The sequence below is a fragment of the Ananas comosus genome, linkage group 19 (assembly GCF_001540865.1).
Source record: "Ananas comosus cultivar F153 linkage group 19, ASM154086v1, whole genome shotgun sequence".
In the NCBI taxonomy this organism is placed as follows: Eukaryota; Viridiplantae; Streptophyta; class Magnoliopsida; order Poales; family Bromeliaceae; genus Ananas; species Ananas comosus.
Genome location: NC_033639.1, coordinates 1,388,611 through 1,400,862, shown reverse-complemented (window position 1 = coordinate 1,400,862; position 12,252 = coordinate 1,388,611). Strand labels below are relative to the sequence as shown.

Sequence of the window (12,252 nt, the reverse complement as noted above, 5' to 3'; positions counted from 1 at the left end):
TCACGACGTGACCAGAACTCCCCTAGTCCGCCGATTTTTTAATATTCGTGCAACTCGAGGATAAGTAAATTTTCGTGTCCTTGAGTTGAGTATATATATATATATATATATATATATATAATTAACGGTATGCTTTATTATTTATATAGTTATTAACAGTGTGTTCTATATATACTTATATATTATATATATAATGATGATGCCTCTGAGGTAAATTGATTTTTGATGTGATTAACCTCCGGTCTTTAATTTATAAAAATAGATATTTTATTTCAATTTGATACAATAAAAATACATATGTGCTATTTGACAAATGCATAAAATCAACCAAATGAAGCCGAATGAGTATTGGGCTTTGGGCCTAGGCCGAGTCTTAATTTTCTTAAAGAATTGGATAGAAGCCCGACCCAATATTTTTTTGGCCCTGGCCCCTAACCAAACCAAGCTCAGTCCCGGTCCTAAATATAAAGAAAGTTTACTACGTAAGAGTTACACCACATTATCTATATTCAATCCATCACTTCTCTTATTTTGAGAGAAAGATAAAAAAGAGAAAATTCTAAAATCACGATGAAATGAGTGAATTCCAGAAGAGAAATATGATTGAGTGAAAATACTATATGTCACCTATGTGACTGCTATATTTCTGACTCTTTTTTTTTTTTTGCTAATTATGAGACAAAAGTTTAGACAGAGAGAGAGAGAGTGTCGGCTATTTATTATTAGGCTAAAATAGGTCCAATTTTCTGCTCTATGATAATAGGCCCCGAAGACTAATAATTGAGTTGGATGAGCCTAATACCTTAAGTCGGGCCGTGGTCCATAAAAGACCTGATGTCACATTCTGGATTACCACGTTTTTCCGGGCATGCCAACTGACTCGCCGTATACATAGGAATTTTTCGTGTATATGAAATGATAGCTGCATCTGTAAACAAGTCATAACTACAAACAAGAGTATAGAGCTGCTAAAACATGTATATATAAAACAAAAAGGATTCACAGTACATACAAAAGGCTACAAAACCATCTCGCTCCAGCGAGTACCACAACTACATAACAGTATGTATATAAAATCCAAAACTACCTCTGATAGGCGCTCCTCTAGCAAACGACCAGGGAAAGGACGACTCTAGTTCGCTATTCCCTTGCCTCGGTCGGAATCAGCAACAGCAACAGGCATAGACGAAGGCTTTGTAAAAAGCTGGCAACAACTGGATGTGAGAATTACTGCAAAACAGAGTAGTACTCAGTGGGTACCATCATTGAACTCAACGGCCCACCCACTAAGTCTACAGTAAGGTAAGCAAAGGATAGTAAGGAAAGCTAGAAAGAACTCTACAGCTACATGCCACTATACTATTACTAACCAACAACAACTATCTGTAGATATAAATTTGCATCACTAGCTACCACTGAGCCAATCTCACACGGGCTGCCGAAACGGACCCACCCTGTTTGTAACCAAGCTACACCGTACACCACCACGAGGTGGCCAGTCCACGTAAATTGTCCAAATAGGACTGCTCCGACATCAACGCAAGTCAAAGCCTCACTCCGGAGCAGCACTTATGGACGCGACCCAACCGAGTATGCAAGCGTGTCTCTACCGAACTCAATCAGGCTCTCACAGACTATAGTCAATGCAAATGGGTCAAACTGGTCTAACAACTAAAGCTCACGTGCCATTGGCACAATCTGATGCAAGATACAAAAATCTGGGTCCACCGTCTGTCCCGACGGCACCCAGCAGTCTAACACAGACTAACTCAACTGTAAAAACTCACTTGGCTCCTCAGCACGAGCGTAAACTCAACCTACACTAATCTAAGTATCCACTACGCACTAACAGCTGTGATACAAAAGAGCAACAGCTCCTGAAGCTAAATCTGGTAACTTTTCGAAAAATGACAGTGTAGGTTTAACGAGTTTTCTCCTAAGTCAATTATAGGTTCAACATATAAATTTGTCTAAATCACTAGATCATGCTCTAAAACTCAGTTTTCATAAAACATGCCATTCCTGAATTTGAGCTACTAACATGATAACTAAAACAAGAACCACATACTGACAACCATACGACTTAGGAGGAAATCCGACGATTTCGGCAAACATCAACCCACCTCGAACGCTCGTCCAATGTCGGTTAGAAGTCGAAAGGAGAAACTCCGCGCGCTCGCTCGACCTCCAACGGTTCAACCGAGGTGACCCACGTGCACGAACGGTCCTCCTAGCAAACGAAGAATCCACACGAGCTTGACCCTCGACTTCCCAACGAACAGCGTACACAAGCTAGAGAGAGAGAGGAGAGGAGAAGAAGTAGCTATCTGTTCTCCAAGGCTCCCTACGCATATATATATATAAGCTGGGTTGGTTGGAATAATCAATAATCAAAAGGACCAAAGTACTCCTTGCCAACTCACTTCTGCCTCTGGGGTATCGGTACTCAACTTGAATACTGGTACTCGGCCCTCTTTCCGCAAACAGCGCGCATTGGGTACCGGTACTAGCTCGATGCAGTACCGATACTCCAGTTCGATACCGGTACTCAACAACATGTACCGGTACTCAGCATCAAACTGCGCAAACCCGAGAGCATCCAGTTCTAAAATCTCTCTAGGGTATCGGTACTCCTCTCTGGTACCGATACTCAACACTGGAATCTTACACTTTGCAGATTTCAGTGTCAGCACTATACTCTCGCACTGTGCCGAATCCAGTTTGCGTCCATTTTGTGCCAAAACGACTTTAACTTGTCCCGACACTCTCCAAACGTGTCGACAAGCCATTGATGCTGAAGTCACACAGGCAGCCAAACACCAGGGATACTACACCTAACGACAAGAGGCCTAACAATAGACCTAACGTCTAGATGGGTTGAGTCAGATCGAAACCCGTAAGCGCTGTGGTTGAGCCCTTAAGTGCGATAGATATGTCCTTCCTGTTAGCACGTATTTTTGAAATAGTTGATTAACATTTATGATCCAAAGACATATACATCAAAACCTAATCCTATCAGACAAAATACAAAAAAAAAAGAAATAATTACAGCAAGTCAATATCATGGATGCAAACATCAGTAACAAAGTAAAGCAACACATAATATTTGATGTTGATGTTGATCGACAAAAGTAACAAATAAAAAGAAATAAAAAAAATAAGTGGGTGACCTAGTTATCTATGTTTATGAATTACATATTTTTTGAAAAAACTTTAAATACCACCCATGTGGTTTCATACGTTCTCACTTTAGTCCCCTATGGTTTAAAGTGTATTAATTTAGTTTTTCGTGGTTTCATTTTTCTCTTTTTATTATCGATTTCATTAATTTTTTTCATTAAATCAGTAACAAAGTTAAAATTAAAGGATACTATCAAGTAAATAAAATAAAGACTTGTGTTGGATTGGCACAACATAAACAAGAAATTGAAATAGAAAAAATAAAGTGAATATTCGATAAATCTAGATGGATATCTGAAGTTTTTTTTTATATAATTTAATAAAATATTAACGAAAAAGCTAATGAAAACATAAAAATAAAACAGCAGGATACTAACTTGATATACTTTAAAGCACAAGGTACTCAAGTGAGAAACCCCATGGGTGGTATTTAAAGTTTACCCTACTTTTTAACAATGTTCTCTTGCTCATGACTATCACTAGAATTGCTAGAGCTCTGCTTGAACTTTGTTTTATTGGAAAAACCAAAAAAAAGAACAACTGTTTGATATTTGTACCTTTTATATATACTAGTGTAGGCCCGTGCTTCCCCGCGGGAAATTTATGCAATTTATTTAAACGTTAAAATTTTTAACGTCCTTTTATTTGAATCCTAAAATTTGAACTTAACATTTTGAACATTTAAATTAAAAAAAATACATTTTATCTTAATTCAATTTGTATATTTTGAATATATGATTTTACATAGAGTTTTGTTGATTCCTAATCTTTTTAATTCTAAACTTTTATATGCATCAAATAACTCGCTGTAATTTTTATTTTTTAGGAATTGAGCTAGATAATTTGACATTCCATAATATATTTAGTAAATTAATATATATAAATTTTAAAATTTTTAACTTTATAATTTGAATATAAAATTTAAAATCTACAATTTAGAAACTAAATTTTAAAATTTAAAACATGAAGATTTTAAAATTTAGTTTTAGTAATTAAGGAAAAATATACAATTTTAAATTTTAAGTTTTAAATTTTAAATTTTAATATTTTACATATTAAATTATAAATTGAATTTAAAAAATTCAATTGTTAAATTTTAAATGGTGAAATTTCAATTTCAAATGTTAAAATTTAAAATTTAAGCTTCGATATTTTATAGTAGCCGCAATTTTGCAAAAGTTAGAACTAAAAATCCATCAAAAACTAATAGTAAGAACGAAACATCAATAGTTACATAACAACAATATGATATATATACCAGAAGTGCTTGATTCAGTAGTACCTTGTAATATGAAACCAGCGATTCAACCTACATGAAGAAGTTCTAATTTGCATCATAAAACGGGAATAGAACTATAATAAGAATTGCTTCAGATATTTGTACATAATTTAGATGGGTTACAGGCATTTACTTACAGATTCACCACTTGTATTCATAAAAGTTTGAGGTTTGGCAAGCATGATAGGAGAATCACCAATACGGCCTGTATATAAACCGATTAAAATATATCTAACTCCAAGTATATATATAATCTATATTAAATTACCAACAGAATTTGCAGTTTTCAGAATAAAATGAGTACCAATAATTTAACAAATAAAGACAAACTTGCATATTTGTTTGTGGATATTAGCCCACACCTACAAAAGTTCGCAACACATTCCTACAGGGAAAAAATTCAGTCATTTGGCTCTTCTACAGAGAAAAGAATAAGTCATTTGGATCATTTAAAGAACAATGTTGATGTATATGTAAAAAAATTTAAAAATTCGAATTTTAACATTTTAAAATTCAATATTCAAATACAAAATTTAAAATTCAATACGGTATTTTTTTTTCTTTATATATAGATGTTTAAAAGAAAGCCAAATAAGCAACATTCAAAAGAAAAATTTTAAATTTTAATTTAATTTATTATTTTGTATGTGGCCCGCAACACTCGGGCTTGCATTCGCACCGGCCCGCGCCCCGCGCGTGTCACGCCCCGGATTACACGTTTTCCGGGCACGCCGACAAATCCACCGTATACAAAGAAATTTTTCCTGTATACGAAGCGATAGCTGTACCTGTAATCATACAATACTACCACCAGTAGTATAGAGCTGCTAAAAGAAATGAGATATATAAAACAGAAGTTCACTATACATACAAACATCCAGGTGAACCAACATACTCGCTTCAGCGAGTTAAAACAAAAGTATGTATATGAACTCAAAAACTACAACTACCTGTAGCTGGTCTTCCTCTAGCTCAGCAACTCGTCAGGAAGGGCTCTAACTCGCAACACCCTTTCCACGATCAGACTCAGCAGTAGCAGCAGCCGAAGAAAAAGGCTCTGCAAAATATTCCAACAATTGGGCGTGAGAACTACTACAAAAATAAGTAGTTCTCAGTGGGTATCGCTACCGACCTCAACGGCTTACCCACTAAGTCTACATATGTAAACAAGTACAGTAAGAAAGCTGAAATAAATCTACTGCTATATGCACCTATACTATCTCGGTCTAACACCAACAATCTGTAAAACAATGAAAATCCTGACCCAATATCACTAGGGACGGTAAACATACCCGTCCCAGGGATTGTGAACACACCCGTCCCGCCTGTCAAAGCTATACCGCTACCTCCACACTAAGCAGTCCGTGGAGAGCAAGTTCAATTAGGACTAAACGACACCAACGCAAAAGCACAAAGCCCAACTCCGTAGTGGCACTCGTGGGCACTATCCAACCGAGTATGCAAGCGTGTCTCTGTCGAGCTCAATCAGGCTCTCACAGACTATAGTCAAGTAAATAGGGTCTAACTGGTCTAACAACCAAAACACACGTGCCCTCGGCACAATCTGATGCAAAAACAGTAATCTGAGTCCACCGTCAACCCCAACGGCACCCGATAATCTGGAACAGTCTAAACAATACTGAAAAACTAAGCTCGGCATCCCAGCACGAGCGTAATATTATTCTACACTATTCTGGGTATCCATCGCCTACAAACTGCGGTGATACAAATAAATTACGGCTCCTAGAGCTAAATCTGGTAGTTTTAACAGATGACAGTGTAGAAGCGCCAGTTTTCTCCTAAGTCAAATTCAAGTCCAACATGTATTATTTAACTAATATTCTAAGCTCCAATTCAGATTTTAGAAACACAATAAATTGATGAATTGAGCAATGAAACATGACAATATCCACGAATACATGCTAACAATAGAACTTAGGAGGAAATCCGCAAAAATCCGGTAAGCATCACTTTGACCCACCTCAAAAGCTAATCCACGACAGCTAGAAGTCGATAGGAGAAGAAATTCCACGCTCGCCCAACCTCCAATGGCTCTACTACGACGCATGCACTTGACTCGCTAGCTCGCTCGCTCGCCTCGCTCGCTCGCAAGAACGAACCCAATGCTACCGTGCTAATTAATTAGCTCATAACAGCTCACAACTTGGCAATAATAAAATAAAGAAAAACAACAAAAAGAGAGGATGAGAATGGAGGAGCACATGGACTCCACCGCCTAAGTAAACACAATTGCCCACAAGCCCCTATACAACTAGGTTTTCCACTTTAGTCCTCTACAATATAAATCTTGAGTTTCAAAGTCCGTTTTTACGTCTATTTTGTGCAAAACGTCTCCAACTCAATCAAATATAAACTTATACTATAACCTTACCAATTTGCTAAGCTTCAGTATATTACAGCGCGCCTATTCCCGCTCGCCCGCACCCACTCACGACCGCGCACGCATCCGCTCGCCCGCCAACGTCCCCTCGCCCGCGCGCGCCTGCTCGCGCCCATGCAGCGCACTCGCCCACCTGGGCCCACGCCTTCGCCAGGCCACGTCCGTTCGCACGCTCGCGCGACTCGTGCCTGCGCTACTGGCGCACGCACCCGCACGCTGGCGTCCGCTCGCCCGCCCGACCGCTGAAGAGGCCCGCCATACTCAGTCAGGATCCCCTATTCAAAGGATATATATAGATGTTTAAAAGAAAGCCAAATAAGCTACATTCAAAATAAAAAATTTAAATTTAAAATTAATTTAATTTTTGTATGCGACCCACAACACTTAGGGCTGGCATCCGCGCCGATCGTACCTGCGTTTAAAATTATTTTAATGTTTTGTAGGCCACCCACAACACTCGGGCTCGCATCCACTCCCGATCGGGCGCGCCCGCTCGCACCCGCGCACGCACCCGCTCGCCCACGTGCGCCCGCTCGTGCCCACGCAAAAAAATAAATTTTAAACATAAAATTAAATTTAACCCACTCGCGCCTGCACGCGCACCCGCTCGCTCATAGGTGTCTCCTCGCGCCCGTGAAAAAAATTTAAATTAAAATTAAATTAAATTAAATTAAATTTAAATGTAAATTTAAATTTAATTTAATTTAATTTAAATTTAAAAATTTTTTGTATGCATCGAACGATACCTAAAAAGAGTGTTAGGAAAGGAAAAAAGGAAAAAAAAAAAGAAAAGTAAAAAACCCACAAGGAAAAAGAACTGGGCCCCCGCACTAGGCCCCTCGCCGCCTACTCCGCGCACGCCCGCGCCGCTCGCTCCCCGCACGCCCGCTCAGAGCCCCGCGCTCCGCGCCTACCCGCCCCGCGCCAACACCACGTGGCGCCACGACCCGCGCGCTCGCCTGCCCGCGCCCCTCGCTCGCGCCCGCCCTCGCCCCCGCCCCCGCCCCCGCCACCTCGCCCACCCCTTGGCCGGAGGAGGGGGAGAGAGAGAGGAGAGAGAGCCCAGACGGGGGGGGGGGGGGGGGAGGAAGAGAGATCCGGGGGGGGTGGTGGGAGAGGAGAGAGGGAGAGAGAGAGAGAGAGAGAGCCAGGGAGGGTGCCCTGCCATGTGGGCAACCCTCGCCCCGGCGCGCAACGTGCGCGCGCGCGCTATGAGAGAGAAGAGAAGAGAGAGATGGGAGCGGGGGGTTGGGAGAAAGAGAGAGAGAGAGAGATAGAAATAGAGAGAGCAGGGGGGGAGGGCCAGGCAGCAAAGGGGAGGAGCCGGGGAAGGTGGAGGAGAGAGAGAGAGAGAGAGAGAGAGAGCGAGAGAGAGAGAGCCGGGGGGGGTTGCCATGTGCGCGGTCCCCTCTCGCGGGGGCACGCGAGAAGAGAGAGAGAGAGAGAGCACGCCCCGCCGCCATGTGCGCGGGTCCCCTCTCGCGCGGGCACGCGAGCAGAGAGAGAGAGAGAGAGAGAGAGAGGGAGAGGGAGAGCCCACCCCTTCCTCGGAACTAAGAAGGAATGGGGGTTGCTGGGGAGGCGACGCGTGGCACTTTAAGGTTGCCCTTTTATTATATGTATTGATTGATATATATATATATATATATATATATATATATATATAGAGAGAGAGAGAGAGAGAGAGAGAGAGAGAGCAGGGCTACTGTGCTCTTAGGAGCACGGAGGCCTCCGTGCTCCTGACCCATTTTCGATGATAGATTTTCCGAATCGACGATTGGCTCCGTTAAACTTGATCTAGCGTATTTAAAGTTTTCAGAAAATAATTTTTGCGATTTTTCGATATCATTTACCTAGCAATCGAAAGGATTCAAAATTAATAATTTTTAACGGCTGAAAATGAAAATCCTATAAAAAGTGGTGATATAGTACTAAAATTTTCGATCAAAAATATTGATCTTGTTGTAGATAGTATAAAGAATTTTGTATCAAAATTTCATCTGATTTGAATACTTCTACAACGTTAAACTTGAAAACGACAGATATCAACCATTAAAAATTATGGATTTTGAATCCTTTCGATCACTAGGTAAATGATATTAAAAAATCACAAAAATTATTTTCTAAAAACTTCAAATGCGCTAGATCAAGTCTAACGGAGTCGATCGTCGATTCAGAAATTACATCATCAAAAACGGCTCAGGAGCACGGAGGCCTCCGTGCTCCTGGGACTCCGTGCTCCTGAGAGAGCACAACAATCCTGCTCTATATATATATATATATATATATATATAATTAGGCTGGAATATTATTAATAGTAAAATGCTCTTTTTGCTATCAAGTTTTTAACCCTTGGATGAAAAATTATAGGGTCTGGATGATATTAGTCGGTTAGAGTTAAGTGGTCCCCCTAGGGTTGAGTGGTCCCCACTGGGTTATAGTATTTAATCCAATGGTTAGAAATAATGAAAAGAGTTGATCCAAAGGCTAAAAAACTGGTAGCAACAATGGGATTTTGCTACTAATAGTAGCCCAGTCCAACTCTATATATATATATATATATATATGCATGAAGATGAACAAAGCTTATTTAGCTATTTGGAAGTAGTAGAGAAGCTTAAGAAAACTAGTTTTTCTTTTAAAAAAAAAAACACAATGGAAACATATAAACATGAAGTAAAAATGTGCGGACCTTTCCTCAGTTGTCATCCATTTTCATCTGATGATCTGACTGCCAAATCTTTAGATATTTTTATTTTGTTATGTAATATTTTAATTTATTTGATTTGAGCTCGTTAATGGTTCTTTACTTTAAAATTTGAATTTACGCACACAGGTAGCGCATTCTATATAATTCATGTAACTATAAATTCATTAAGAAAGCCATCAAATAACTTAAATCAAACAAATTGAGAGGTTTGGTACTAAAATTAGAGCTTCGAAATGTTGAGCAGTCGAATCAAAATGGCCCTTGATTCAAATAAGTTTTATACATTTTGACCAATCCAATAATTACTTTTGAAATCCTTCGCTAGTCATGCTACTTCCAAATTTGAGAACGTAAAACCGGGAAAAAAAAAAGAGCTGATCACCAAAATACTGACATGCAGAATATCTCTGTAATTGGATTATTGTAACCAAACACACAGGAGGGAGGAGTGATTCCTTTGTGCAACAGTTAAACAAAATCACCAGGTTTTGAGAGGCATTGACTGGAAAGAGTAATTACTAATTAGAAGGTAAAACTATAATAACAAAGTAACACCAACTACCGCACAGTAGTATCATAAGATAGCCAAAGACCATGGTGAAGCATCAAGAATCATTGACCAATTACGGCATGCAACTACCAATATAAATCCATTTAAATACCAGCATCATTCTGCATGAAACAGAACTTTGCTCCAATTTGTGGAGTTACATTTTGCATGATGTAATTGTAAGTGCAGAATTAGTTTAGTTAGAATTTATCCATTAGGTTTTCAGCGATTAAGATAGCAGCTAAGCAGAATCAGAAGTTAAAACTGAGGATTTGAAGTTTATTATTTGCGCATCAACACAACTTATCCAAAAGATCAAAATGAGCGAGAGCAGTTAATAAGTGAAGCAACAAATACAGATGCTAAGTGACTCAACAGTAAACATTCTTTATTTATCTCAACTTCTGACGAACTACAAAGAATTGAAGGGCTGCACTATCTCAAATGAGATCTTCAGAGCAACAAAAAAAAAAAAAAAGAAAAAGAAAAATAATAATTGAAAGAAAAAAAAAATTAAACACGACTAGATCTCCGAATATCAAATTGACCAAGTCGCAAGGAGAGCAATTCATCATCATCACCATCATCATCTTTCCTCTCCGGTTCCAGCTGTGGCGCGTTCTTAGGCTCCTCCTCTGGCTCTGCCAGCTCATTAAGGTCCAAGTCGAGCAGACGGCAGGCTCCGTTGCTTGCCGACGACCTTTCAGGTTCTTCTTTATTCCTCCCACAATCACCACCGTCGCTCGCTTGCGCGGATTGCGACAGAAGCGCAGGGTTATGCGATTCCAAAGGCGCATTTAAGCAACTCACTTCCTCGGCTGCCATCAATGCCACTGTACGGCCGGTTGGCGGCGCCGGTTCACGAACTCTGCTGTCAACTGTCGGGGCGGGCGTCTCCTCTCGCTGCTCGCGAGCTCTTTTCTTGTTTATAATAATCAGCGGTCCCTCGTAGTGCTTCCTCATGTGGCCGCCGAGCGACTGCCCCGTCGCGAACGTCCTCCCGCACTTCTCGCATGTGTGGGCCCCGCTGCCGCCTGCGGCAGAGCTGCTACTGCTCCCCTTCTTTTTCGAGCTCGTTCCCTTTTTCACGTCAGACACTGTTCCATTGCGCGCAGCGATGATTGCGCCCACCGCCACCCCTGCCCCTGCCCCTGCCTCTGCCCCTGCAGCGACGACGCTGATGCTCGCTGGTTGATTGAACCCGTCTTTCATGATAACTTCCCCATTGCCGCCGCCGCCGCCGCCACGAGCAGTACTACTGTGACTAGTGATTTTATTCTCACTGCTACCACCATCAGCACCTTGCGGCCGCTGACGTGACTTCTCGGCAAGAAGCAAGAGTTGATTCACAACAGATTCCAATCTCCTCGGATTCACATCCTCGGCGCGCTGATTGATGGGAGCCGATTTTCGAACAGGGATGCTCTGTTCTGCTGCGGCAGATTCTGGAACATTACGACCTCGCTCTTCCGCCTCAGCCGATTCTCGAACATCACGACCTTGCTGTTCTGCCGGTACTGCCGCGGGGGGTGGCTTCACTCCTCTCCAGGACCTCGGGTGGGTCCGCATGTGCCCGCACAGCGCCTTCTCCGTCTTGAATGCCTTCTTGCAGATACAACACCTGTGTTCCTCGTCCATGTGAGGATCAAGAAGGGAGTGTGATCGTGTGTGTGTGATCGTGTGTGTGAGTAGGAACGAAAAGAGAAAGAGAGATGTTATAATATATAGTTCCATATAATTTCAATCCTACTCGAATCATGAATTGCAATCCTAATTGTACTAGGAATCGAGAATTAAACTGCTCCCAATTTCAAATCCGCGAATCCGCTTCCACCTCTCCTCCGGGATTAGGATTAGGATTAGGATTAGGATTTCGCTCCGCGACTCGGATCGCTCTGCGCCATTGCTCCATCGATCCTTCTCCTACTTCTCTTCTTCTTCGTCTTCTCCATCGATCCATCTCCTCCTGCTCGTGATCCTCCTCGACCGACGCTTCCTACGGTTAGGGTTAGGGTTAGGGTTTGGCTCGGGGATTCGGTCGCCATTAGCGTCGCTAGCTCTGGTTTGGGGTGTTTGCGAGGGAGAGAGGAGGCTTTTTCGTGGGCGAGCGCGAAGCTTTTCTCGCTACAGTT

General features: G+C 41.3%; 1 protein-coding gene and 2 long non-coding RNA genes across 3 annotated transcripts; all 3 read right to left on the bottom strand.

Annotated features, from left to right (window-relative positions):
- On the bottom strand, nucleotides 975-5,453 carry LOC109724949. Its single transcript, XR_002220121.1, has 4 exons — nucleotides 5,410-5,453; nucleotides 4,597-4,664; nucleotides 4,463-4,489; nucleotides 975-1,230 (listed from the first exon to the last, which is right to left on the bottom strand). It is a non-coding gene; the product is annotated as an uncharacterized LOC109724949 (long non-coding RNA).
- On the bottom strand, nucleotides 5,479-7,221 carry LOC109724950. The gene is made up of 3 exons (XR_002220122.1): nucleotides 6,852-7,221; nucleotides 6,441-6,622; nucleotides 5,479-5,516 (listed from the first exon to the last, which is right to left on the bottom strand). It is a non-coding gene; the product is annotated as an uncharacterized LOC109724950 (long non-coding RNA).
- Nucleotides 10,634-11,758, bottom strand: LOC109725224. Its single transcript, XM_020254325.1, has one exon. The coding sequence runs from the start codon at nucleotides 11,756-11,758 to the stop codon at nucleotides 10,634-10,636; it is 1,125 nt and encodes a 374-aa protein (XP_020109914.1).